At 39.7% G+C, this 26,316-nt stretch overlaps 3 protein-coding genes across 4 annotated transcripts in view; 2 read left to right on the forward strand and 1 right to left on the reverse strand.

Annotated features, from left to right (window-relative positions):
- Positions 1-2,532: 2,532 nt before the first annotated feature.
- syce3 (synaptonemal complex central element protein 3) lies at positions 2,533-3,658 on the reverse strand. The gene is made up of 3 exons (XM_005719582.2): positions 3,455-3,658; positions 3,099-3,208; positions 2,533-2,961 (listed from the first exon to the last, which is right to left on the reverse strand). Exons 2-3 carry the CDS (start codon positions 3,205-3,207, stop codon positions 2,777-2,779), a joined length of 294 nt encoding a protein of 97 aa, XP_005719639.1. The 5' UTR covers position 3,208; positions 3,455-3,658; the 3' UTR covers positions 2,533-2,776.
- Positions 3,659-4,221: 563 nt separating this feature from the next.
- foxi3b (forkhead box I3b) lies at positions 4,222-6,362 on the forward strand. Its single transcript, XM_005719583.1, has 2 exons — positions 4,222-4,976; positions 5,089-6,362. The coding sequence occupies exons 1-2, from the start codon at positions 4,376-4,378 to the stop codon at positions 5,664-5,666; spliced, it is 1,179 nt and encodes a 392-aa protein (XP_005719640.1). The 5' UTR covers positions 4,222-4,375; the 3' UTR covers positions 5,667-6,362.
- A 15,251-nt stretch (positions 6,363-21,613) lies between these two features.
- The window catches only part of gabrp (gamma-aminobutyric acid type A receptor subunit pi), a 7,080-nt gene continuing 2,377 nt past the window's right edge, over positions 21,614-26,316 (forward strand). Inside the window, exons 1-8 of one of the 2 annotated variants that reach the window (XM_005719586.2) lie at positions 21,614-21,883; positions 22,930-23,016; positions 23,108-23,220; positions 23,356-23,423; positions 23,501-23,718; positions 24,421-24,503; positions 24,682-24,819; positions 24,965-25,117. In XM_005719586.2, coding sequence (XP_005719643.1) covers positions 22,970-23,016; positions 23,108-23,220; positions 23,356-23,423; positions 23,501-23,718; positions 24,421-24,503; positions 24,682-24,819; positions 24,965-25,117 — 820 coding nt within the window. In that variant the 5' untranslated portion in view covers positions 21,614-21,883; positions 22,930-22,969. The remainder of the gene's footprint in view (positions 21,884-22,929; positions 23,017-23,107; positions 23,221-23,355; positions 23,424-23,500; positions 23,719-24,420; positions 24,504-24,681; positions 24,820-24,964; positions 25,118-26,316) is intronic. The other variant, XM_005719587.2, reaches the window with a different exon arrangement.

Genomic DNA, 26,316 nt, shown 5'->3' on the forward strand with positions numbered 1-26,316 from the left:
GAAATGTTACTGAATGCATAATGTGAATGTATGGGTTTGTGTATTTACATGTATGTATCTTTAAGGATGGTGCCTTTGTGGTGAGGGACAGCTCTAAAGGCTCAGTCGAGCACCCCTTCACCCTGATGATGCTGTATCAAGACAAGGTTTACAACATTAAGATCCGTCACCAAGGCAATGGCTACACTCTCGGCAGTGGCCTCAAAAACACCAAGGTAAACTGGAAGCAATGACAGCGTAATGTTACAAAAAAAAAATCAACATGCTCGCTTAAAGTAAACTATTCACATCTTGCGGCACGCCTCGGGGAATGTGTGATGCTAAGTTGTGCTGCACTGCATCATTAGGTCCCCGTCATTTTTTGTGTGTGCTGTTTGTGCTTCAGAGTTTCCCTGGGGTGAAGGAGCTGATTAACCATCACACACACACCCCGCTGCAGCTCATTGATGCCACAGACCAGAGTCATGAAGAGCACCCCCAGAGTTGTCTGCTGCACCCTACGGGATATTGACCAGCACTGACAACAGTTTTAATGTGCGTGTTCGCACCTTTCTCTGTGCTCATATATGCTAATCTGTGTGCATGCATGCATGCGTGGCCTATTCAAAATTTTTTTAAGAACATGTAAAGCAAATGTCACAATTTTCACTCTCAAAGGTCATTGTTATGCAATTCATCTTTGTGCTGCTCTCACTTGTATTCTTAGTAAACACAAAGAGAGATTTTTTTTTTCTTACATGGGTCATGGTTTGTTCACAAAGGAGCACAGCATTACCTCCTTTATTCACACCTCTGAGGACTGCTGCTTCACTGCCTCTTGGATTTTTAGAGACGCCAACTTGTCAGGGTGGCCAACACAAACGATCAGATCACATTGTCTCTGATTGGTTCGCACTGCCGGCAGAAAGCAAATATCTTGTTTCACAGCTGTGTCAGCTCTATCAAATATTATTACACTTTAAAACCACACAGTCTGAATTTAAAACCGAAACACAAAACATGTACTGACATATTAGGTTGCTTTCTCATTTGTCTTGCTATTTCAAACAGCACTACTAATTCAGTGTGACTGACAACAACATATGTTTTTGTGTCCTAGATTTACATGTAATGCAAGCCAAATTAGTTGAATCTGAGAGATGTGCTGATGGACACATTTGTCCTTTATTTAGTACATCAGGACTTAGCAGGGCAGCTCAAATAAGTCAAAAGATATAGACCAAAAACTGAGTGAGATATGTATTTGATCCCATACAATCCAGCCAGAACTCAGGTTGTCCCCATATGACACTTAATCAGTCAAACAATTATAGATACTCCTGAGCTCAACTCATTATGTATATTAAGCACACCTGTCTACAGAATTAATTTCTTCCACCAAAATGGGTAAGACCAAAGAACTGTCAGAGGACATCAGGGACAACACTGTAGATTTGTACAAGGCTGTTATGGGTTACAAGACCATCAACAATAAGCTTGGTGAAAAGATAACAACTATTGGTGTGACTATTTTACAATTAAAGAAATATATAATGAACATTAATCGAGCCTTTGCATTTATTTAGAAGTGAAATAATGTTTTCCACTTAAGCGTCCAAAAATATTATACCTAAAACACTTTTACATTAACTTGAGTACACCTCGTATGATTTGTTGTTGGGGATAACTTAATTCATTGCAAAAATGTACTATATCAAAACATAATTTTAGATTAAACATATATATATCTATATATATATATAGATATATATATTTGGGTCCAGGCTTTTAGATATTTAAGTGAGCAGATAAGAAAGTCACACTGATCTGACAGTTGTTGCACAAAGCTGTCCCCCGTGGCAAAAAAAAAAAAAGGTAGCTGCATGCCTCACATCAAAGAGCTTGATGGACAACCACGTGTAAAACCCTTCAGTTACTCCTATCTACCAATCAGCAGAGCACAGTTTGACAGACATCATGTAGTATCACGCAGATCTGCACCACTGACACCGACAAGCAAGGCTGAGCCAGCCCATAATGCCCTTGTAGTTATCACATTTCACATCTGGGAGAGGAGTTTCATCATCTGCTTTGCATATTTGCAAATTGATCAGCAACTCCACGTTAGTGGCAAAAATGATTGTTTTCTGACATTTTTGAAGTACCAAGTAAGGGAGTCAAACATACGTGCCAGACGATCCAAGGCGCTTGAAAGGGAATCTAGCTCTCTCATTATGTTCACCAGGTCAATGCAGGTGTTAGAGGTAGCTTCTTCTTCAACCTTCTTTGTGTTCTCCATCTGAAAATGAAGTTCATACACACAAAAAACAGTCAGTCACCTATCAGCATACACAAGGTAAATCAAATGTGACAGACAATCATGAATGGCAATGTTGTATTTCAGCTAAAAGTCATCCATAACAGTAAAATTAAAACACATATTTTACTGTTTACATTTAGGGTAGGGCTCCAAAAAACAAAGAAAAAAACGACAGAACACATTTTTATTTCAATTTTTATTAATTTATTTAATTAATTTACTTAAAAAATCTTTCTAAAAAAATTACACAGACCAGGGCAGTTTAATAGTGAGAAAACAAACATTACAGTCCATTCAAATGAATAATTAACCATCAAAATACTGTTTTAGTGCAAGTAGTCAGAACTAAACAAGGCATGAATGCCCACCTCCAGCTACCAAAAACAAACAGATCCGCTGGGATTTCAATGTTAACATTTAAAAGTTAAAACTTGTTAATTCTAGTGCCTACTTGTGAACTCAAAACTCTTATAAGCATCACATCTGAGAAAGTGTTGTGACAGCAGTCTCAGCAGATTTGTCAATCTGTGACTCCTGGTCAGGGTCTCTGCAAACAGCAGCTCTACATTTAAGATAAGCTTCCTTCAGCTTTTGCATAGAGGCTCCCAGCTCCGGACTAGTCCGCAACGCCACCATATCATAGGCCATCCAGGTCAGATGCGCTGCGGGCAGACAGATAAGAAGAGAGTGACATCGCATGTTTCAGACATTTATTTTAGTTACCTAAGCCTCACGCCCAAGCTATCTGAGCTCATATTTACCTCTCTAAATATGCCACAATACCGTTAACGTCCCATACCTGACATACTCTCAACGTCTTCAATCATCCTCTCCAATTCCTTGTTCATCGCCAGCATGTCGTCGTCGCTGATGCGTGGAAGCTCGGAGCGAGTGGACGAATCGGCCATCCTGATTGCACACGTATTATTTATTTTATCACGTCTCCCTTTACAAACACCTCCGCATGAAAATAGCTAACGTTAGCTAACGCTAGGAACGATCCTGTTATTGTTAGCAAAGTGATGTTAGGGCAGAAAAAAAGTTAGCAAAGTAGACTTCTAAAACTAAGATGTTGTAACATTTGTCGAGGCAGGCTAGTAAACTTGAGTTTTCTCGCCGGGGTCTGAAGGTAATGTTCAAAACTTATAAACTTACCTTAGGAAAGTTTGTCGGCTGCTTTGGAAAATAAGGGTCTCGCGCTAATGTAAGAAAGCAAAAATAAGCATGCGCATTGTCATGTCACAAACGCTCACTTTGAACTGTGATGAGGTTTTAATATCCTACACAGTAATGCACTATTTTAACATATGAATTGAGTAAACCTATTGTAACAAAACCTACTATCATGCGAATAGAGTGTAGGTGACTGTATTCTTTATATTATCATAAATGGTCATTTGGATTCAGCAATGGAAGCCTATATTATTTCAAGGAGGTAATCTCGTCCCCCTAGAGTTATATAAACTGAATCTGCTTACAGTCCATTTTCCTCATTACTGCTGGAGGCAAGTATTAAGTGAGTACTTTTCCTGTTTGTTGTGTAACAATATATATTGATGTAATATATTGTTTTGTTCATGAACAATATACTGTTTCCTTAAGGCTATTTCTTAAGGATTTTTTCAGATCGTTTACTCAAGTAGTCTACTTTTATATGTTTGACATGAAATGTTTGTAAAGATTAAAAAGAAATCATAAACCAGGGTGTTAACAAAATTGTCTGCCATAGGTTAAACTTAATAGTATCCTTGTAATATCCAAAAAATATGACAAATGGTGGACAAACACCATGAGTGGAAAATTATTTTTCCACTCAAGTAGTCAACTAGCTGACAACAGGAAAAAAAAAGAGCTCACCTGAAAAAACAGCCAATCAAAATAGAGGGGGGCGTTTCCAGAGGAAAAGATAAAAGTGTGCCAGGTGACATCTTGACATACAAGCAAGGACAAAGACAAGAGTAAAGAGAAAGAGCAGGACTTTTGGAGTGGAGAGAAAGAGTCTGAGAAGTCTTGAGAAGAAAACCCATCAAAGGCAAAGAATTAAGAAGAGACGGAGAAGTGAGAAGAAACTTGACAATGTCTTCATTTGAGGCCCAGAGTCAGTCTCCTCCTCGATGTGGCCCGCAGTTTCCGAGCCTCGGCCAGGAGCCCCCTGAACTCAGCATGTACGGCGACTGTTACTACCCTCCTCCTTCACTGCCAAGTCCTCAGCGCACTACTCCTACCACCTATGAGATAAGTGACTACACCAGCTCCTCCTCAAACCCTTACCTATGGTTTAACAGCTCTGGGATCAACACATCGCCGTACCTGGCTACCACCGGCCCGCCAGGTAATCCCGGCCCTCCGTTTGTTCCTCAGCACTATGGCATGCAGAGGCCTTACCTGGGTCCACCTGGTGCTGGCGGTCCAGGAGGGGAACTGAGCTGGTTCTCCCTCCCTTCACAAGAAGACTTGATGAAGCTGGTACGCCCCCCTTACTCCTACTCTGCTCTCATCGCTATGGCTATCCATGGAGCACCAGACAAGAGACTGACGCTGAGTCAAATTTATCAGTACGTCGCTGATAATTTCCCTTTCTACAACAAGAGCAAAGCGGGCTGGCAGAACTCTATCAGACACAACCTGTCCCTTAATGACTGCTTCAAAAAAGTGCCAAGAGATGAGGATGACCCAGGTATGTAATTTTTGCATTTTGCATAGTTATGGTTGTGCTTTGAATTACTTTAATGGAATCTATTTACGTCTCTTCCATTCTAAAAGTCTTATTTTCTTCCTTGATAATTTAGGTAAGGGCAACTACTGGACACTTGACCCAAACTGTGAAAAGATGTTCGACAATGGAAACTTCCGCCGCAAAAGAAAGAGAAAGTCTGATTCTCTGTCCAGTGGAGATGGAAGTTCAGGGCCTCCAGAATCAGGTGACAGTGAGAGGGCCAGTCCTAAACACTCCAGCAACCCCAGCCTAAACATGTCGCCCGCAACGGACAGGATTCCTTCACCTTCACTGTCAGTTCCCGGGCCGTGCCTGAGCAGCTTCTTATCTGAAATGTCTGGAGTCTCCAATGGGGGAACAAATGAGGTGGGAGGTAGTGGGTTGAGCAGGCCGCTGCAGATGAACGTTCCTTTAGATGGGCCACATAGACCCACACAGCCAGGAAGCTTTAGTACCTATTCGGCCAACTCCAGTGGTTCAGAGTGGGTACCACAAGTTCCAGCTCCACCCGCACTCTCCTCTTCACCCAGCCACTCCTCGTTAGGTTACACTAGCCCCATTCTCAATCAGTACAATGGCTCCAACAGTCATTTTTACCCTACACTGAGTTCTACAGGTGTCATCTATCATCGTGAGGGCACAGAGGTTTAATAAGACGTTGATGGGGGAGAAGGTGTTTGAAGAGACTCTTGATGGGAAATCCGTCTGGTTATTTTTTTTTCTAAGAGAGGGTCCGTTGTAGAAAATACACAAACACAAAGTGTGTTTGTGCTGACTGAGACAGTTGAGATCACCAAAGCGTGCGAAAGCTGCGTAAAAAGTCTTTAATTCCCACAGGAACAGCTTAGTCAGCTGCAGCGGACTACAGTTGTCACTCCCTGAAACCGCAGCCAGACTCACTATCAGATCTTCAGTCAGCTTTTATTCTAACTAAAGCTTGTTTCTATCTGATCTGAGTCATTATTAGCAGATCCTAGATCTGAAGTGCTGACATCAGGCTATTCCACTGCTATCTATGATTCTCCGATGGTATCGCCATTACAATGCTCAGCATATTTAGAGTAGGTAAATTATTCTGTTGTCTACAAAACATGTGTAGTTATTGCTGTAAAGTAAAAAACAAGTAAAAATGTTAATGTATGCCATGTTTTTTTTTTATAGTGCTAAAACAAAAGCATCTCATTGACCTACAGTCTTAACGGTAATTGCAGTTTGTAAATATGTTTATGTGTTGTGTAATTTTATACATGTGAGCTGTTGGTTTGTCGTTACAACTTTTATTGTGTAAAATGGATTTGCAATGTATGGTGTGTACTATATTTGTTGCATTTTGATATGAATAAAAGGTTTGAGTTACAGCTGCATTTTCCTTATTATTTATTTATTTTGATTTTTTTATTTTAAGATAAATAAATTACACTTTCCCAGTCAATAAACTACCCTTAGGCAATCACAAACACTTACCAAAAAAAAGACAAAAATAAAATGATAAGCACTTCGTGACAAAAAAAAATAGTCCTGTCTGAAAAGCGATGACCAGTACTGTGGAACCTGCATGTCGGTGTAACCTGATCTTTGTGTGATGGATAGTTAACTGATTCTCCTAAACGGTGAAAATCCACATTCCCATGCTGTCCCTCTTCCCTACTCTAAACACTAAAGTCATTCTCTATCACACCATCTGTGCACACATACTGCTGACTAGATGCAAGCAGCTTCATTAGGGGAAAGGGGACCAACTGTAAAACAGCTGTAAAGATGCTGATGCATGAATTACCAACTAAATGGAACACAGCAGCTCAATCCAGTTTGCATTTGTTATTACCCGATGAATTTTAATACTGTCAAAACTGTATACCAAATGAGAACAATCCTAACAATAAACGAGAACGAATTAAATCAAAGTGCCAAGAATAAATAAGCTTTTTATTTGTACATCAATAAATAAAACAAAAATGTGTAAATATTTAAGTGTTGTATACATTTTGGAGAAAAAATATAACATCTAATAAAGAAATAGTACTTATTACAAAACTTGTGTAAACTGAATTTGCAACTTTAATGTAACTTTGTAAAGTCAGATCTATCCAAGAAATTGGATTTATATATCTTGACAAAGTATTTCTTACCAGCACAGCCATATAACAAGATAGCTTACATTTTGTATTTAAGCACTTGGAATTTATTAAAGTATACATGTATACTAGATTTGTGAAAATTTGAAAAATCCATCTAACAATAATAATAAAAAAAACATTAAAAGCAATGCCTATCGTCTTGGTTGTTTTAATTTGTTCTTTTGTTGATTTTTGGTATTTAAAACGATCTAAACTCTTTGATCAATGTCACCCTCGGGCCTTTATTTACCCTGAAATAAAGGCAGCATGACACTCATTTACGCTAAACACAAAAACAAGAAGAACAAGAAGAAGAAGATGGAAAAGACATGGAAAAGACACACTTTCAGAAACAGATCAGGTGGAATTTAACATCTTGGCACAAATGACAAAGTGTACAAGGTCAACCTGTCAAAATTTGCATAACTGATTTTAAAGAAGTTGCGTTCAGATGGGCCATAAAGTCTTGTTTTATTACTTGTGTCAGACTTGCTAGGATATCTGATTTAACTGTTTGAAAAATAGCCACCCTTATGCCAAACCTAAACTCTTCAACTCATTCAGGGAATTAGTCTTCTCGGAGGCAATATGATTTCCAAGTATATGAAGATTCAGAAAAAGACAAAGAGACGGAAGTCAGAGATAAAGGTAAGAGGAGGAACGTATAGTCAGTATTGCTGCATATGCGTTCCAACATGTCGCACTTCTATCTCTAAATCCTTTGGCACATTGAAAGGTTCATGCAGCCAATTAGTTTATTCCCCCCACCCCCCACCCCCAACTCCATATCGTGTGCAGACTTTGTACTGGCAGGTAAAAGTCCTTTTTGCCTAGTCGATTAAGCCTGAGTACTTTTGCCAACAGAAACATTATAGGACTTTTGTTTCGGAGACTCCAAAGGAAACTGTCATTTTAGGCAGACAGTACAAAATCGATGCAAATTCTTAACTGTTTATCACATCAAGGCTGGAAATCGTGTAATCTGGAATTCCAGGTGGAGCCTTTCAAATAATAAACGGTAAAACCTGAGGGATTTCACTTACAGACTTCTCTGAAACCAAAGTCAATTTTCTTTTATTGAAACTCATAACACAATATGTTTCAGTATCTTGGAACTTCCCCTGCCTGTTACTCTGTTTATTGATTTAGACTGAACATTGTCTTTATGTGGACAGATCATGAATTCGTCTTACGTGATATAACATCCAATTATGCTTTATTTCCCTCCTGGCAGTTCTTCTCACCTGTCTTTATCTGTTGCTGAGTCCAAAACTGCGTGTCTACTGAAATAAAAACTTTTAAGAGGTGCTTGAATCTCTGTCTTTACCTTATAAAAATGATAGTGAAAGTGAAAAATTAAGCCAATAAGCACTTGTATTGACAACTAATCTGCATCTATTGTGAGGCACAGTAGCTTTTCTGTGTCTCAGGGATACCCAGTAGAGCATCCATTAATCATACAGAGCTGTGAACCTTCTTTGCCTTAGGCAGTGGAAATATTGCTCAATAGAGTGATGTGATTAAAATCTATAAATCCTCATCTCCACCTGCCGCCTGGCTCGTGGCTGTCTTCCACACACCTGTCAAACTAACGGAACGCATGGCCCGTGTGTAGTGTTTATATTATAAACTGAGACAGAGAACGATTATACCAAAGCTGATGTGCATGAGAGATCTTTCCTGTCTGAACTCTCCTGATTATAAATGTGTGAGGGGTGGGGGAAAAATCACACCTCACTGTATAGAGAATAAGGTCTGGCAGGAATGAGCTCATGTTTATTCCTCCAAAGTGAGCAGATGCACCAGTTCACCTTGAATAACTGCTACCTGAACAGAAAGCTAACTGCTGTGGTACCAAAGCAACCCAAAACACACACAAGGACACACCACACGCGCCTTCTGTATTTACTAAAACAGTTATGTCCTGTCAAAGCTGTTTAGTAAACGGTAGAACATCAAGCCTGGAGAAATGTCATCATACCCATGGCCACAGCACTGTATTACCAGCTTGCTGTTATGTGTAAACACCTCCACACACTCCACAGGTGATGAAAGGAGGGAAATCGGTTTACGCGAGTTTTGAAAGTCACTCAGCACTCTTTTAGTTTTCAATGCTTTTCAAAGGTCAGTTCAAAAAGCTGGCTTTGTATGAGGTCTTACATCCCAGGATCCAAGTCCATGAAGTACTCTTATGTTTAAAATTCTTCACATTTTTAAATTAACCGTTGACAAATGAAATGCCACTGATCCTCATGACACAAAGAACAGGAGACTTTAAGGTGTCTAAATAGTCTCAGCAGGTTGGTCCAAGAGCCATAGTCCATAGGAAAATTCCTTCAGTTGTCCCTAAGAAAAGTGTAAATCTTCAGCAGCTCCTTCCCTGTACTGCATCCCTGTGTCGCAGAGTCCAGAGAATAAAGCAGTGACTGATCTGCACTTGTTAAACATGGTTTATATACACGATTTGGGGAAAAGTGAAGTTTGAAGACAAACACAGAAAGGAGTGAGACGGTGTGTATATATGAATCATTCCTATTTCCCCCTAAAATATTTTCCATGTCAACATGCAGTAAACATGGCGATATGAACAGGGCTTTGCTGAGAGGGAGGGAGATGAAGAAATACGAGTGGGATAAAGTGTATACATACATCTCAAATCAGCTAAGCTAAATAAGTAATCTAAGAAACTGGAACAGCATCTTATGTAACTTGTGTAACCTTTTTTCCCGTATTCCCATTTTTTTGACCAACAGTATTTGTGAGCATTTTACTGTTGATCTGATGGGACTAGTTAATGATAGTGATAATGATAAAATTAACAAGAATCTAAAAGTAAAATCCACACAGGTGTCTTGTTAAGCGATGGCAATATTAGTATTTTGGTCAGTAAGTCTAACCCTTTTAATCAAAAATCTAATATCAGAACTAGTGTATTGGAAGCATTATCAATCATTTTGAATCCATGTTTCCTGAGGACAGGACTATCGACTTTCATTGTAATTGTTTTTTGACAATTATAAGCTGGATTGCTGTAAAAGTTTTAGCAGATACTCATTATGTTGTGTATACTCACCAAACTGTTAATTATTTGCATCATGCTAGTACGGGATTAGACCTCTTTTTGCCTACTTTAATTCTTTGTGACATAGATTTAACAAGGTGCTGAAATCATTCCTCACATATTATGGTCATATTTACATGGTAGCATCACATAGTTTCCTCAGATTTGTCAGCTTAACATCCACTCTACCACAAAGGTAGTCTGTCGGCTGTTAGCTGACAGGATTGGCCTCTGGTACGGTCTTCAGAGATGGTCTTCTGAATACTTTCTTTGTAATCACTCTTTTTTTTAGTTACTGCTACCTTCATATCAACTCATAGAAGTTTAATGATTCTCCTCAAACATCTAGTATCAGCTAATTTAATAACTGATATTATGTACATAATAAAGTGACCAGGGAGTCAACATTGTAATGACAACAATGGATTCTATTTCTTGTATTATTATTGGTAGATCATTGTGGATCCTTTAATATCGCATCAGAAGAGAGATGAAGGTGAGCTGAAGAGTTTGTGGACAAGACAATGAACTGTGATGTCTGCAGACAATATTGTGATCTATAGTGAAATTAGGCAGCAGGTGGAAGAGAGCCTGGAGAGGTTTCGGTATGCACTTGAGAAAAGAAGAATGAAAGTCAGGAGAAACAGGTGTGTGAATGAGAGAGAGACAGGTATAACAGTTTCACCTGAGCTTCTTCTCCTTCTGATATACTCCCATCTAACTTTATAAGGTCACATAATGTCACTTATTTTTCTGTGGATCTACTGTAAAGAGCATCAGGTCTAATCCTAAAGCCTTCAGCATGAAGCAACCCTGTTACTAACAGCAGCTGAAGGTTACCTATAGCAGATTACATGTCAGTTCTACTGTTTGCATAACAGGAAATGTTCTGTTGGCGTTGCATGCCTAGTAACATCTGACTGATGCATCCCTCATAGCCCGTGTGTTATGACACACTCCTCTGAATTCAGTGACAAAAACAAGGTTCTTCACCACGCCAATCTGGTTAGATAGGGGTTTTCCTGATAATATTTAAGTCCAAGCAAATATTTTTCACATTTTAAAACTAAGCAACAAGTCAAAATCTTGAGTTTGAGGTTTATGTCAGAAACAAAGATCAAGTCTCTCTCTTTTTAAAAAAAAACTCTGGCCCCAGTTTTCCCAAGTTGTCAAAACAAAAGCTTTGTTTTAATCATTAACTGACTGTACCTGCAGGCTGACAGTTTGTTATAAGCTCATTTGAGATCTAACAGGGTGATATTTTTCATCCCTCTTGAAGTGAAACTGTTAGGTTCTCAAGATGTGTCACTTCACTACTGTTCCATATATTATCGGTGTTTTAGCTGACAAGGAGTAAACTTCCTTTACGTTACAGCAAGCTTTAAAATCATGGTGATGAGTTTTAAGCATGCTAAGTATAACATTTTTTCAGTTACCAAATACCAAAATAAGAGTGTGGCTTCCTCAGTGACAAGAACAAGGATCTTCACCGCACCCCTTCGATTAGATATTTTAATTAATTGCTATTAATTATGAATCAAAAATGAATGTCAGTTTTTTCAAAACCCTTTTACGACAAAGCCTGTGGACATTCACTGTTACAAACTATCTGTGGTCCACTTTCACTCAGGTATGTATGCATGTTTAATTATGTACCGTTGCTTCATATCGTAGTTATAGGTGAGTTTGAATGACTCTGTAGCAACCTGACCAGGTGTAGTAAGAGTTACCCAAATACCAAGAGACCATCTAGTGGTCATTGTAGGAACTTTTGAAGCTTACTGTTCAGTGTGTGTTTCCATGTGCTGTGATGAACTTGTTTTGTTTTCTTTAATATTTATTTCTTAATGTAGAGCTGCCACATTTTAATACTGTGTTGTCTGCAGCAAAGATAGAGAAGCCACTTTTTTTCACAGCAACTCTGCTTTTTTGGTACTTGGTACATTTTGTGGAGGTCGATGAAAGAATGCGATTGGCTACAGTTTCATTCTTTAGCATGAAAATGATAACGGACACTTCAAATTCAGTAAGAAGAGATAGAAAAACAAACAATGGAACACTATCAGTCATAGATTGGCCTCCCAAGAGCTCAAAGGTAAACTTTACAGAGAACAGAACAAAAAGCAGCCGACATCCAAACAAGAGCTTTGAATGTCATTCAAGAAGACTGAAGAACTGTTTTTTTACTCATTTCAATAAATCCCTGCACCTATCTCATTTTCCAATAAGATATAAAGAAGTGAAGGGTGACTCAAGACTTTAGCTCAGTACTATAAAGCTATAATTTATTATATGTGAAGAAGAGTCACCCATATCCCATTTTTATTGTGTTATTGATTATGTTTGTGCTTGTCAGATGCAGAATTTGACTTTGACTGTCTGATGTAGCAGTAGCCTGTGGCTGGATGGCTATTCTCAATAAGGATCACAAAAACGTTTATGATTTGAACATCAGTAAAACATAAACATAAACTTCTTAATGATGAATTTCCACAGTAATAAGTAACACTAGAACATTAAAATAACAGTAGACAATTGGTAGGCTGTTCTGGGCTCTAGTGGTTTTGAGGTTAAAGATTAAAAAAAAAAAATAGGTAAGAGAATGGGAGAGAGCAGAGAGCCTGGAGGATTAACAAGCGTGGGTAGAGGATGTGTCTGATAAGGTGCCACCGGGAAAGAGGAAAGTGGTGAGACAGCTGAAAAGCAAAAAAAGGATAGAAATTCTATATAATAATAATATATAGACAAACACCACTGAAGTGTGACCACACAGGTAAACACCGGGGAGCACAAGAAGCTCCCAGCGCTGGAACAAATGCATTTCATATCTGCACAACAGTTGTTAAAACAGAATATATTTTCCAGTCTAGTCCACCAAGGACTCCGGAGCACAGCACACTGGTAGCTAGTGCCTTGTTTAAACAACAAGTACACTGACATCCAAAAGAGTAATCAGCAAGCATAAACACACAACGCAAATCCATGTCCGTCCACGTATGGTGCATATGATGCATACATCTTCCATCACACTGGTGGGGAAGTTCACAAAAAATGTGACAAAACAAACAAAAAAATATTAATATTTTAGGTGTCTTGAAGCATTTTCTCTCAAATTTGTACCAACACAGGCTGATTAACCTTATCAAATCATTAAGACTAAACTACTTTATGGCTCTTATCTAAATGCAGAAAGAGTTTCATTTCTTGAATTCCAAGAAAACCGGGTACATAACATGCAGCCAATGAGACAACAAGGCTTTCCACTTTTCCAGATTCCTGGAAATCTTATATTTCAGTTAGAGTGATGCATCACTCATATGACGTGGCAGGAGCAGCGAGGAAGAATTTACTTGTTTTTTTTTAACCTTCACTCTTCAAAGAAACAACGCCATGTCAGTGTTTTTGTGTTTTTATAATGTCCATTACCAAGAAAATCTGAAAAAATCATGCTTGCATAATTATTCTCGCTGCAGTGAAACTTTCATGTTTGTCCAGGCAGGATGCACGGCCATAGCCTTCTGAACCTTTGTGTTCCCATTGGGCTTTTTTTTCTGGTAAATAAGCTGGTGCATACTAATTGGTGTGCCCTTATCCCCGTGGCAAAAGGAGGAACAGTATGTGCGCTCGCGTGCGTGTGTGTGCATCCATGAGTGAATATATGTGTGTGTGGATGGATGAGTCTACCACATGCAGATGAGTCTGATCCTACAGCTGCAGGAAATCCTTCCTTACACATCAGTGCAGCCAGCTTTGATCTTTTTAGACACCCGCCACTCCAACAAACAAGGTGGCTACCTTACTAATAATAAGGTGGATACCACATTCTTCAGCAGTTTACACTAAACTGATTTCCGCGAGAGCCTGCTACACACCTAAAATGTTTAATCAAACAGTGTAAACCTCTATTTTATTTTAACAAATTGTCCAAACGTGGTATAGATGCTTTGCCCGTTTTTCTTTTGTTTGTTTGGGGTTTTTTTGTCTGTTTAACTATATTTTTGAAAGTTGCAGCGTGCAGAGAGATTTCTGTGCTGAATCAGAAGTCAAAGGAAATTTACATTTTGGCACTACAGTATCAGTGGGAAGGGGAAAAGAGGAATACTTTTGCAGTTCGTCTTTCACCAACATTGTGAATGCTTTTGTGTTTGCCAACATTTGTCAATACCTCGCTTTCATCGCTTATATTGTGCTCGGAGCAAATACGACAGATGTTGTGAAAGTCGTTTTCTGCTACGTTCACTGATCGCTTTTTGCAGGAGTCCAATTGTTAATAAATCTATGTTGGTGTTTGCGCTCTTGTTTTTAGTCCTTGATCAAATGCTTCTCGAGGTAAAGCTGTGTTGCATGGGTCACTATGGAACCTGAAAATACGTTGTCACAGAATGAGCCTTGTTGAACCTTTTTGATGACATTAAATCTATCATTGAAGAGGAATGGGAATGGGCAGTTATTTATTTAATTTAAGACACAACAACAACAATAACAATGAAATTATTTTAGATACACCACAGAACACAAGAAAAGTATATTGACACCTTCATTCTTTCTTTTTATACCATCGCCCCATCAGCGCAGGTGAATTCCCTGTCCACCCTCATCCCCCCCTGCAGAACCGAATGAGATGTCACCCAGGTCCAGACGATAACCACTGCTGACACATCGACTCATCTGAATTTCAAGCAGAAAGGCAAAAGGGACAGGACATGCTCCGGGGAGAAGGGGTGTTCCTGGAAGAAGACACTATCACTGTCAGTACGCTGATTTTATAAAGGTAGGTGGCGAGAGAAAAATACATCAGAGCGGTTTAAACAGATCAATATTAAAGCCAGCAATGAACTGGCATGCTGTGTCTAAGGTAAGAAAAACAACCACCTGCTACAATAAGCTGACATAACTGCCATCTACAGCAGTTTGAAGTATCGAACACCTTCGGCGGGTCCTTTGACCCAGCTGAGAGATGACACGAATCAGCATTAAATCCTATGAGATCTGCCAGAATGGTTAATGGGTTCACACATCACACGTGATTCACTTTTGAGCACTTTGAGCAGAATAACGGGACACAAAACATTTAACTCGATTGGCCAAATAATGCCTGATATCCAAGAGGAGGTAAAAGACACAGAGAGCGATTGAGTTAGAGAAGTGGAGATGGTTGGAGCGCACTTTACCGCCTCAACACTACTCCACCTGGGGGGTCTCAGATGATTTGTAAAAAACTGGATGTTGCAATGTTCTGTCTTAACGTAAACATGGACACGTTGCCTCTTTGGCCGACTTTTTGTTGGGGTTAATAAACACAAAAGTGAACTTTCGTGTGCCAACAGGAAGGTTAAAATGTGGTTTGGATCAAGAACAGAGCTGAAGAGCAGCTGGAATTCAGTTTGTTTGTTCAATTGCTGTTGAGCTATGAAAATTTCTGAATGGGTTCATATGAAGCTACCGTTAACAGACAGTAGAGCAGGTCGATAGGGGTTAACAGCAAGCCTGGCCATGTTCAGAGATTTTTTTTTTTTTTTTAGAAAAAGAAAAAGAAAGAAAACCACAGAATTTGTCATTTATCATACTTTGTTTCAAAAACCAGTGTGCAGCAACAACAGATTCTTACCCAGCAAGCACAAAAGCCAAGTTCGTTTCTATTTTTTTTTTTTTAAAGGAAACAGAAGAAAAGGTACTCCCCCAGCCCTTATAATAACAAGGCTAAAACATGTGTGCATAGTTTTGCCTGGAGCTAAATTCTCCATTTAAGAGTCCCTCCTACCTTTCCACGTCCTGGACCTCACCCTAGCAATATTTTAGTTTCTACATTTTTCCACAATTATCCATCTGATTCCTACATATGATTGAAGTTTAACATTGAGGACAGAAGGGACTAAATGACTGAGTCAGTGAAAGCTTGCAAACTCAGATTTTGAGTGTTTCACATTTCCAGACAGTTGGTTAGTGTGATGACTTAGGGAACTACTAAAGTATAAAATTGAAGTTCTGGTAGAAAGGGAACACTTTTTGGTTGTTCCCATTAATATAGAGATAATGTTTATTTTTTCTGTTTTTAAAACTTTTAAAGCTTTAATAAGAACCCCATCTCACCCATGGAATAGAGCAAGCTGGAGCTCTGGCACGAGAGTGTGGCTCCTGGTTACAATAAATCCATTACAGTGTAATAAACGATGATGCTGTAATATTATTATTGTATCACAGAGAATATCAATGCTAATTTGATAAGGATATGGTTGGGGGCAGATAGGTATATATATTTTTAAATCATGAGAATAAAATGATCCAAATCTTCTGTGCCGCAGTTACTATGACATAATATTTAAATATATACCGTATATATTTCAGGTGGGTGTCTGATGTTATATCAAGCTGGAATTAGTCTTTTCCTAAAGCTAATTATTTCACACCATTGGCTGGAATAATGAAAAACAAAACACAATTTGGGATTGTTGTGCACAGTCCAGATGCCTTCCAATACAGACGCTTAAAAAACACCCTGCAGCCATTTCAAGTGGAAGTCAACTAAAGACAGAAAATAAGATGTTAACATCGAGGGAGTAAGCAGCTTATTTCACACTGGATTATTCTTTTTTACCCCCCCTTCTGGGCTGAATTCCAAATCCCAAGGAAAGCAGTGACACAACTGCTCTCCTAATAGATCCACTATGTATGAAGTGCAGCTCTCATTGCAGCTGTACAGTACAGACAATGTGGTTCTAGATATAAAGAGAAAAATATGCATTCACAGTAAAACCAAAAGTACAGTGTCTTTCAGAGCTAAGGTTTTACATATTAGGACGCCAGAAAAAATTATGTATTGATGATTTATTGCAATACCTTACTTGTTTTCTTTTCCATCCATTCCGTTGTAAATTTGCTGCTGTACTTGTTCTGTGGCATGACCCAGATTCATCCAAGATTTTGCTGTCAGACAGATGGTCTCACATTTTACTTCGGAATACTTTGGTATACAGAGGAGTGCATGGTCAACTCAATTAATGCAAGGTGCCCACATCCTGCAGCAGCAAAACAACCACATCATCACCCCTTCACTGTGCTGACAGTTGGTATGAGGTGTTTGTGCTGGTATGTTGTGTTTGGTTTTCACTAAACTTGGTGTTGTGAATTAAAGTCAAACATAGCTACGTAGGTCTCATCTGCTTAAGGACATTTTCCTAGAAGTATTGTGATTTGTTCAGGTGCAAGTTTGCAAATCTAAGGCATGCTGCCCTGTTGGTTATCTGTTGACTTCTTTTTGAGAGAAGAGGCTTTCTTATATTCTTTTAAAGGTGTCGTGAATAGTCTTCAGGCTTTTTGATGGTGTTTTAAAACACTGCCGTACATATCACTGTATCACATAAAAGAAACACCACAGTCATAGCAGACAACCTAGCAAAGAACAAATTTTGATTTCGTATCACTAAAAGAAAATGTCTACAAAAATGCCAGAGAGAACATAGTTTGACAGGCAAAAAATAGCACTTTCTTGCAAACTGATGATTGAAAACACGCAGATCTCACTGTGGTGTGCAGTGTGTCCTTCAAACATTTGAGGAAACTGGTCCCAGTGAAAGGGTGATGATCAAGAAGCCATTCTTACAAGGCTGATGTATTCCAAATTACACAAGAACGTGCGGTTCTTGTGTAAATTGTGTAAATTCAGTGGCGACAGGTGAGTGATGAACCCAAATTTGAAATTTTGGGTCCAGTGTTCCTCAGTATCTATTGAGGATGTCAGGAGAGAGGAACAGTGTAAAATACTGCCTGTGGTTTGGTGTTGGGCATCTTTTCAAAAATGATGAAATTATGAGCGCAGAAAACATGTACGTGAATTTTCATATATTAATTTTTCATCTTTTCAATTTTGAATCTTTTTAAAGCAAAAACTTTTGTGTTCAGAACACCAAAACATAAACTATTGTGGGTCATCTGAGCTTTGGGCATAGAGCCCCGACTGAATTTTAGATGACTCCTAGTTCACGTGCACATTTTGCTTATCGCTGGCAAAATAACATGTATAAATAAATAAAAAATCTCAGTATGGATTCTTATATTTAATAAATTAATCATGAAAATCTGTGTAAAGGCTTTAAAAGACCAGAAAACCACACAGCTTGTTTTGGTATGATACTGATTCAATGTTATTGTCAGTTCTTATTCAAAACTGTGAGTGCAGAGTGTGGTTCTCTCGGGCTGTCTAAGCAGTGTGAGAGTTTCCCCATGAGCCTTTTTTTTTCAGGATGTTTCTAATCCTCAGAGAGTCAAATTCTTAATCATTCTTTACTGATGATCAAATCTAGTCGTGGTTAGCAGTCCTTAAGGTTGCTTTGTGCTGCTTTCCCAGTCCCAAACAGAAGGGTGTCCCATACTCTGTGAGCATTGTTTTAAGAGCATTTTAATGATACTTTTGTGAATATTCTGCTCTTCAGAGACCAGGCAGTTTACATCACAAAAGTGATAGCTTGCAAAAAAGGGATGAAAAGATTTCAACCTAACTTTAACAACAAAGACATGAAAGGCAGGAAGATGTGGGAGTACAGGGAGCGAAGATGAATAATGAATCTGGCAGTGTGTATACGTATATGAGTTTGAGAGGAGTGAATAAAAACAAATGTTCTGACAAAGATTGGAGACAGGACTTGAGCCAGGAGAAACCTGGAGATCAACAAGTGCGATGACAGAAGGACAATGTAAAGAGAAAACTTTTTAAAAATTGTCACAAAAGAACGTCAATAAACTACGCCTCAGGTGAAATCCAGGGAACAAGTCAAGCGCCTTGGCAAGTAGCCCTAAGAGAGCAAAAACAAAAAGTTGAATGACAATTTAATGTTCATATCTGAAGAGAGAAACAACAGAAACACTTATCCACCTCTCAAGCAGATACACCAGTCACAGGGAGACATGACAGCATGCTCAAAGCAGTGGCGTCTACGCCACATTAATTCATATGTGTTCCTCCTGGACATGGCTGCCGTCACAGTCATTTAGGAGAGATTTATCTGTGTCCCTCTCGTGGGCAGTCCTGTGACATTTCCATTTGTCACATGACAGCAAATCACTGGGCAAATGTGGGGGCAGTGACGTTTCCATTTTCTGTTGCCTCAGTGCAGATTCTGAGCTGAACATTACCTGAAACATGGTGTCGAAATGCTTATCGTTCTGATAAGCAGTGAAAAATAGAGAGAGAGCATGAGTAAAGACAGCGAGGCAAAGAGATTTAGAAGAAAGAAAAAAAGATGGTTATGTAGGTTACGCAACTGGGGTGGGAACGAAACCAAAGCGCAGACTCAAGTGTTTTGGCTGGCTGTATGATAGGAGATGATAGGGAACAGCGTGCAGACAGATGGAAAGAAAATGAAAGAAGATGCTCAAGGTTGTCAAAGGTTAACTTAAATAAACATAAGCAGAGCAAGAAGAGATAAAAGAAGTGAGTGACACATAAGTAGCAGAAGGCTGCTGTGGCAGCACAGAGCTGTCAGGTAGGTTACTGCATTTAAAATGAAAAATGAACCAAAGGGGTGGCCTAAAGGGTCACCAGTCACCGATACGAGGATTTAACGTGGAAGACTCTTGCTTTACAGAAGCACTAAATATACAGACACATAAACTGGCATGCAAGACATATGGGCATTTCAATAACTGGTCCTGGGTTGTGATAGTTATTAATAAAGCAATAAACTTTAGTGTTTAAAGCCCCTCCCTCATCCACTCCAGGATCATTAGTTCCTACCTGATATTTGCAGACCAGCAGTTTATTCAATCATGCTGCACCAACTAAAGAGGAACACACTCCTGTACTCTTCACTCTGTGGTACACTTCTAACATATTGGCATGTTTTCTTTTCCCCTTATTTGTTATGAATACATTACTAACAGTAATATGTATTAATTTTGTTTTGTGTTCATCACCCACTTCAGATGTGTAATGATTTACATATATTCGAGGTCCAGAAGGTCATTCATATGGCCTTTGGTATTCACTGGTTACCACTGGCCCTCATTAGCACTGTTAGCCACTTCTGTTACCCTGACATGAAGCCAGACATAAGTGATCAGAGGTAATCAAGTCATTAACAGGCAGGGGGAACAATGATTTTGCATGTTTATCAGTGGTAGGGGAAGTAAAAGGAGCACTCAATCACAGGTAGAAATGAACATGTACGCAGGTAGGACAAGAATGTCAGCTGGATGCTGACTAATACAAAGCTGTCTCCCACTGTGACATCACTGCTCTGGCTATAATTATTCAATAGCCCTCTAGCACACAGATAAAACATTTACATCCTCCCCCTTCAGGTGCTTCACAAACGTCTCCATTTGTCTCTTTCACTGTCAAGGAATGTGCGCACTGCGTTTCACACGATTCTCCACATGGAAGCAAATTCTACACGATTTCCTTATGTTCATTCCACAGCTCCCCTTCACCATCACTGTTTAATAAACAGATGATCTGTTTATTTCAGACATGCAGCCATTGGAGCATGAAATTGAGAAAAAGGGAGCCTTACGCCCACAGTGCGTTACTGATTCACTAAATAACTGAGTAAAGCAAAAAATACTGCAGCAGCTTGTTAGTGACCATTTACAATCATTAGTCAGTGCTGGGAAACACAGACTAGCAAAATAATTGGCTGCAGTAGGTACAAACATCTCTGAAATCTCATAAAGTGTTGTAAACAAGTATACCCCAAAGGTTCTTGCACATATGCTGGAGATCCAGCCGTGGGTTCTCAGAGGTCAGGCTATATAATTATAGTTGGGGCTCGGCTCCAGAGCCATAAAGATGAATCCCATAAAGTCGGCAGCGCTGGAGATGAATGACTGACCACACAGCACACAAGCAGTATTGGTATTTAAGCTGCAGTTTACATCTCTGGATGTTGACAAATCATCACCAGGATCTGCTCCTTATAGCAGCATCAAGCAGCTTTTTCATCATCAGGACTACATGTGCACTTCCTACAACAGTGGCAAAGGGCAAGCTTTATGAAGGTGAAAGTAGTCAAAATTGTTACTTTTGTCTGAGCCGCATGGGTATTTCATTGAAGTTAAGTTGCAGACAAAGCCGAGAGGAAGCTAATTCGGATGATGACACTGATGCAAAGGAACGAAGTAGTTGGAGGTAAAGATGGAGAGGGCATGAGGGGATGAGACACAGTCAAGCTTTGAAGCCCAGAAGGAGGTACAGTGTCAGTGTAAATTGAGCGGGAGGAGGTAGATAGAGAGTAAGGGGCCAAAAAGAATAGGAAGAATGAGGAAAAAGGGAGTGATGTAAGGGCTCAAACTAGATGCTATTCTGTGTGTGTGTGTGAGTATGTGAAGGGGGGGGGCAGAGAAAAAAAGTGCAGCGCAAATGAGTAGTACGAAGAGAGAGGGAGGGGGGGCTGCACAGAGGCTCTGCGGGGAGATCAACACAGCTGTGCAGAGAGACAGAGGGAGATGCACAGTTAGTGGAACAACCAGCAGTAAGACACAAAGGACCAAATATTAGATGCTTTAACGGTAGCCTGAAGACACACAGGGATATATAATCAGAAGTAAACAAGAAAGTGGACCAATATCAGCCACTGGCAACACTTGGGATACAGGAAGGCAGAAGAGCACAGGAGGAAACAAAGGAGAGCTGAGAGAGAGCAGAAGAGTGACCAAGTGGAAATAAAAAGGAGGACATAAGAGCACGGCTGAGGCAGGTAAGAGTTAGAAATTTGTATGTAAGCAGTGTAAAAGAAAAAAAAAGTAAACAGAAATGTTTATTTGAATGTAGATCCACATATAGGCAAGGTAGTATCTGACAATATGCTGTTGTGCAGTTCAATACATGGGAAAAGAGGATAAACCGGAAGACAGATGTGAGGACAAAGGGAAACATGCATGATGCAATGCAAAACTAACACAGCAGGCTTCAGCCTAAGCTTCAGAGCAGCCGGCGAAAAAAATGCATCCAAACAGGAGAATATGTTCACCTGACAACTACAACCTGATAACATTCTGTGCCATTTTGGCCCCTGGCGAAGGGGAATCAATAGTGTTGGTTCGCACAGTCATTTAGAATGGCACTTCAGTGTAAATAACGCATTGAAAATTAAATGCTGCTTTTCTAGACTGCTGGCAATATGGCGATATATTAGCTGCAGATTGCTTTGATGATAACTGAAGCACAATAACATGCAGGACAGATTTGCATGGTTGAAAGTATAAAGTGAAAGGACAGAAGTCTGTTACTGACAGTGAAATCAATCAGGGAAAGGAGGAGGAGGGGAAGGGTTTCCTGTGAGGATTTCTTCCTTGATGAGAGGGTTAGTTGAAGATTTCTGAAAAACAAAAAATGTGATCGAGGCCACATATATCAGCAGATCAGAGTAACTGCAATATTTAAAAAATTCTTAACAAATAAAATAAATGTTAGACGTACATACATGCCTATCTAAACAAAATGTTTGTCTATGTGTGTGTATTTGTGTGTGTCTGCACGAGTGTGTGAAGGCATTGGAAACGCTACTAATATATAATATTGGAGCGAGTAATAGAGGTGGGGATCAATGCAAGTTTACAAAACATTTTAAAACTATCGTGTCAGGGTGAACGCGCAGTTATCTAACAAGAAACGAGTGAGGATGACTGCTGCGTTGCAGACTTCCACTGTGCTTTGTAGTCACATTTAGTTAGTTGCTGCCACCTTATGGTCAAACTGTGTCATCCCAATTAAATGAAAACAGCTCTTGTGTTTGTGTTTTAGTCCTCATCACATCTCTCTGACCTCTGCCAGCTGATCCAGGATGTCTGCCAACCTGTTACTCATCATCCTCCTGACCTTTACGCAGGGGTGAGTGACTCCTGAGGTCAAAAAAGCACGCCCACTTGTTTGTCTCATTGTTTCTCTCATTTCCTTTTTCATTTTTCCCTGCTTTTATCAGGAGCTGTGCATTCCATAGCAACCACTGGGGTGAATGGAACGACTCCCAGCTTCTGCCAACAATACAAAAGCTCATGAAAGGCTATAACCGCTACCTCAGACCTAATTTCAATGGTATGAAGTTGCTTGAGACATTTATTTTTTAAGCTTTTTCTTTTTTTTTACCTTTCTAAAAGTCGTCAGAGCTTCTGTGTCTTTCACTTAAGAGTGGACCAGTTGTACTGTTTCCCATGTGTGTCTCCTGAACAGAGGGCCCAGTGGAAATCGGAATGAGCCTTGATATCGCCAGCATTGATGCCATCTCTGAAATCAATATGGTACACCTTCTATCTTTGTCATCTGCGCGATCAAACGAGGGAGCAGGCGTCTTTATGTGTTTTTTGTATCTTTTCAGGACTACACAGCGACAATCTTCCTCCGTCAGCGCTGGCGTGATGCTAGGCTGATGTTCCCCGGTAATGAGAGCGTGAGCGTGGACGGTCGCCTGGTGTCACTGCTCTGGATCCCTGACACTTTCATCCCAGACTCCAAGCGCTCCTTCCTGCACGATGTCACCGTGGAAAATCGCCTCATACGCATCTTCAGCAACGGAACTGTTCTCTATGCTCTTCGGTACATTTCTTTACCGAAGCTTTGACGCTCGCTGACAGCTGACATTTCACGCTGCTGGTCACAGACAAGAAGAAAACAAATCCAGTCAACCCCACACTGCTCTCACGTTCTATATAAAAAGAAAGGGGAAAAAATAACTAGGAGTATGACTAAAAAGCAAATGTCATCCCTCATTCATTCATCTCAGGGGTATGGCTCTGCATTCCTGTATGTTCTGCCCTTCAAACACTTAAGCCTTTGGCAGTGAAGATTTGCAGAGTTCCATATGAGTATGAAAAATCAGGCCAGGCTAATCTGTCAGCTCACACTGCCCTATAATTTTTTTTTGACTAGACAGTTTGACAGATGAAAGAAAGGTCAGCTGTGTACAGTATGTTCAGTATCTTCCTTCTTCTTGAGTACCGAAACTGATTGATAGCTGGAGCCATCATCTGATTGTGTGGAGGTGATTGAATGTTGTAGAACTCGAGCAACCTGGCCTCATTTTTGCAATCCGACAACACTGTGCACATAATTCATATGTGAGACACAATGATGATACTCCAGATATAAATCTTTGATCTTTTGGATGTTCATCGGGGGAGAAGAGTTCTTTATGTTCACTAATAATTAACATCCCCTGTTATAAATCAGCAGAGCTGCAGTCATTTCAGTTGGGTTTTTCAAGCTTGGTAATGAATGCCTGCTTTGAATGCCCAACAGCATCACGGCTACGATCGCCTGCAACATGGATCTGACTAAGTACCCTATGGATAGACAGGTGTGCACCCTTCAGCTGGAGAGCTGTGAGTATTTCACTGTGAGCTCCATTAACCATCAGTCATGTGTGTAGCTGGACATAAATCATCATCATCATCACTACTACCATTTTCATCAGCCTCTGTGTAGTGAGTATGAAACTGAAAGCCAGCTTTACACCGAACACTTCACTAGCCAAAGGTTAACTACTCTTTGTCCTTTCAGGGGGGTATAACCTACAGGATGTGGTGTTCTACTGGACCAGAGGAAATGATTCAGTGAAGGGTTTGAACACACTGCGGCTGGCACAGTATAGTGTGGAGAGCTACTACACATCAGTGTCAGAGGCTGTGTACGAAACAGGTAACATATTTGAGCTCTCTGGAGTTCCTTTGCATGTTAGGATTCATCCAATGGCAGCTGCTATTGGAGCACAAATGCACCACAGGATTGTTTAAATCTGTATTTTTTCCCTCGTTCTTTTTATGTCTCTTTGTGTCCTTTGCAGGAAATTACCCCAAGCTGGTGCTGCATTTTGCACTGCGCAGAAATGTGCTCTTCTTCATCTTGGAGACGTATGTTCCCTCCATTCTGTTGGTGGTTCTGTCCTGGGTCTCTTTCTGGATCAGCCAGTCCTCTGTGCCAGCTAGGACCTGCATTGGTCAGTAGCAGACCTCACTCTTTTAGTCCAGGATTTTGGTAACTGTCCATAGAGTGACCATTTCCATATTAGAGGCTGCAGGATTTCATGTATTGGTTTTTCTTTGGTCATATGAAGTAGGGATGAGTTTTAGCATCCCACCTACTTGTAGCATAATTATAATAACAATACTTATATTATTAAATAATTGTTCTCAATATAACAACTATGATGTCTAATGTCTGAGGTTTTCTGACTCTAACCTATGAATAAAAAGGATAACTTTGACCTTAGTCACTAAATAACTCACCAAATGATCAGCAGCTGAAGACATCAATTATAGTAAAAAAAAGTGCACAAATACATGAATAAATAAGATAAGGGTAGCACGGCATTTACTTTGCTTACACTAATGTTTTGTAGGAGTAGCTAATGGATGATGGGCCTTCACATGTAAATAACTGGACATGACTAACTTAAACTTGTTATATAATAATATACTACAGTATATTTCTAACTAGGCAGCTCATTCTAACTCTTGACAATACTTTAAAGATGTAACTCTTATTGGGATCAACTTGAAAGAAAGGCAGACGTCATGTAAAGTGAGGTCAGAGGTCAAGTGCGACATGATGTTTAGATGAAAAATAATGTGATAATTAGAATCCCCAAAAAGAGTATCATTTTCTTAATGTTGCCAATACAAACAAAGGCAGTAGAATTTTAAGCATCACTTTGAAGATAAAAGGCATTTTATGAAAGCTTGACCTTATTTGACCTTGAAGAAGTCAGAGGTCCAAAGTAAGGTCATACAGTAGCTTGCAAAAGTATTCGGCCCCCTTGAACTTTTCCACATTTTGTCACATTACAGCAACAAACATGAATCAATTTCATTGGAATTCCACATGAAAGACCAACACAAAGTGGTGTACACGTGAGAAGTGGAACGAAAATCATACATGATTCCAAACATTTTTTACAAATAAATAATTGCAAAGTGGGGTGTGCGTAATTATTCAGCCCCCTGAGTCAATACTTTGTAGAACCACCTTTTGCTGCAATTCCAGCTGCCAGTCTTTTAGGGTCTGTCTCTCTACCAGCTTTGCACATCTCGAGACTGAAATCCTTGCCCATCCTTCTTTGCAAAACAGCTCCAGCTCAGTCAGATTAGATGGACAGCGTTTGTGAACAGCAGTTTTCAGATCTTGCCACAGATTCTC

This window comes from Pundamilia nyererei, unplaced genomic scaffold (genome assembly GCF_000239375.1).
Source record: "Pundamilia nyererei isolate P.nyererei 1_Seehausen unplaced genomic scaffold, PunNye1.0 scaffold00001, whole genome shotgun sequence".
NCBI classification, from domain to species: domain Eukaryota; kingdom Metazoa; phylum Chordata; class Actinopteri; order Cichliformes; family Cichlidae; genus Pundamilia; species Pundamilia nyererei.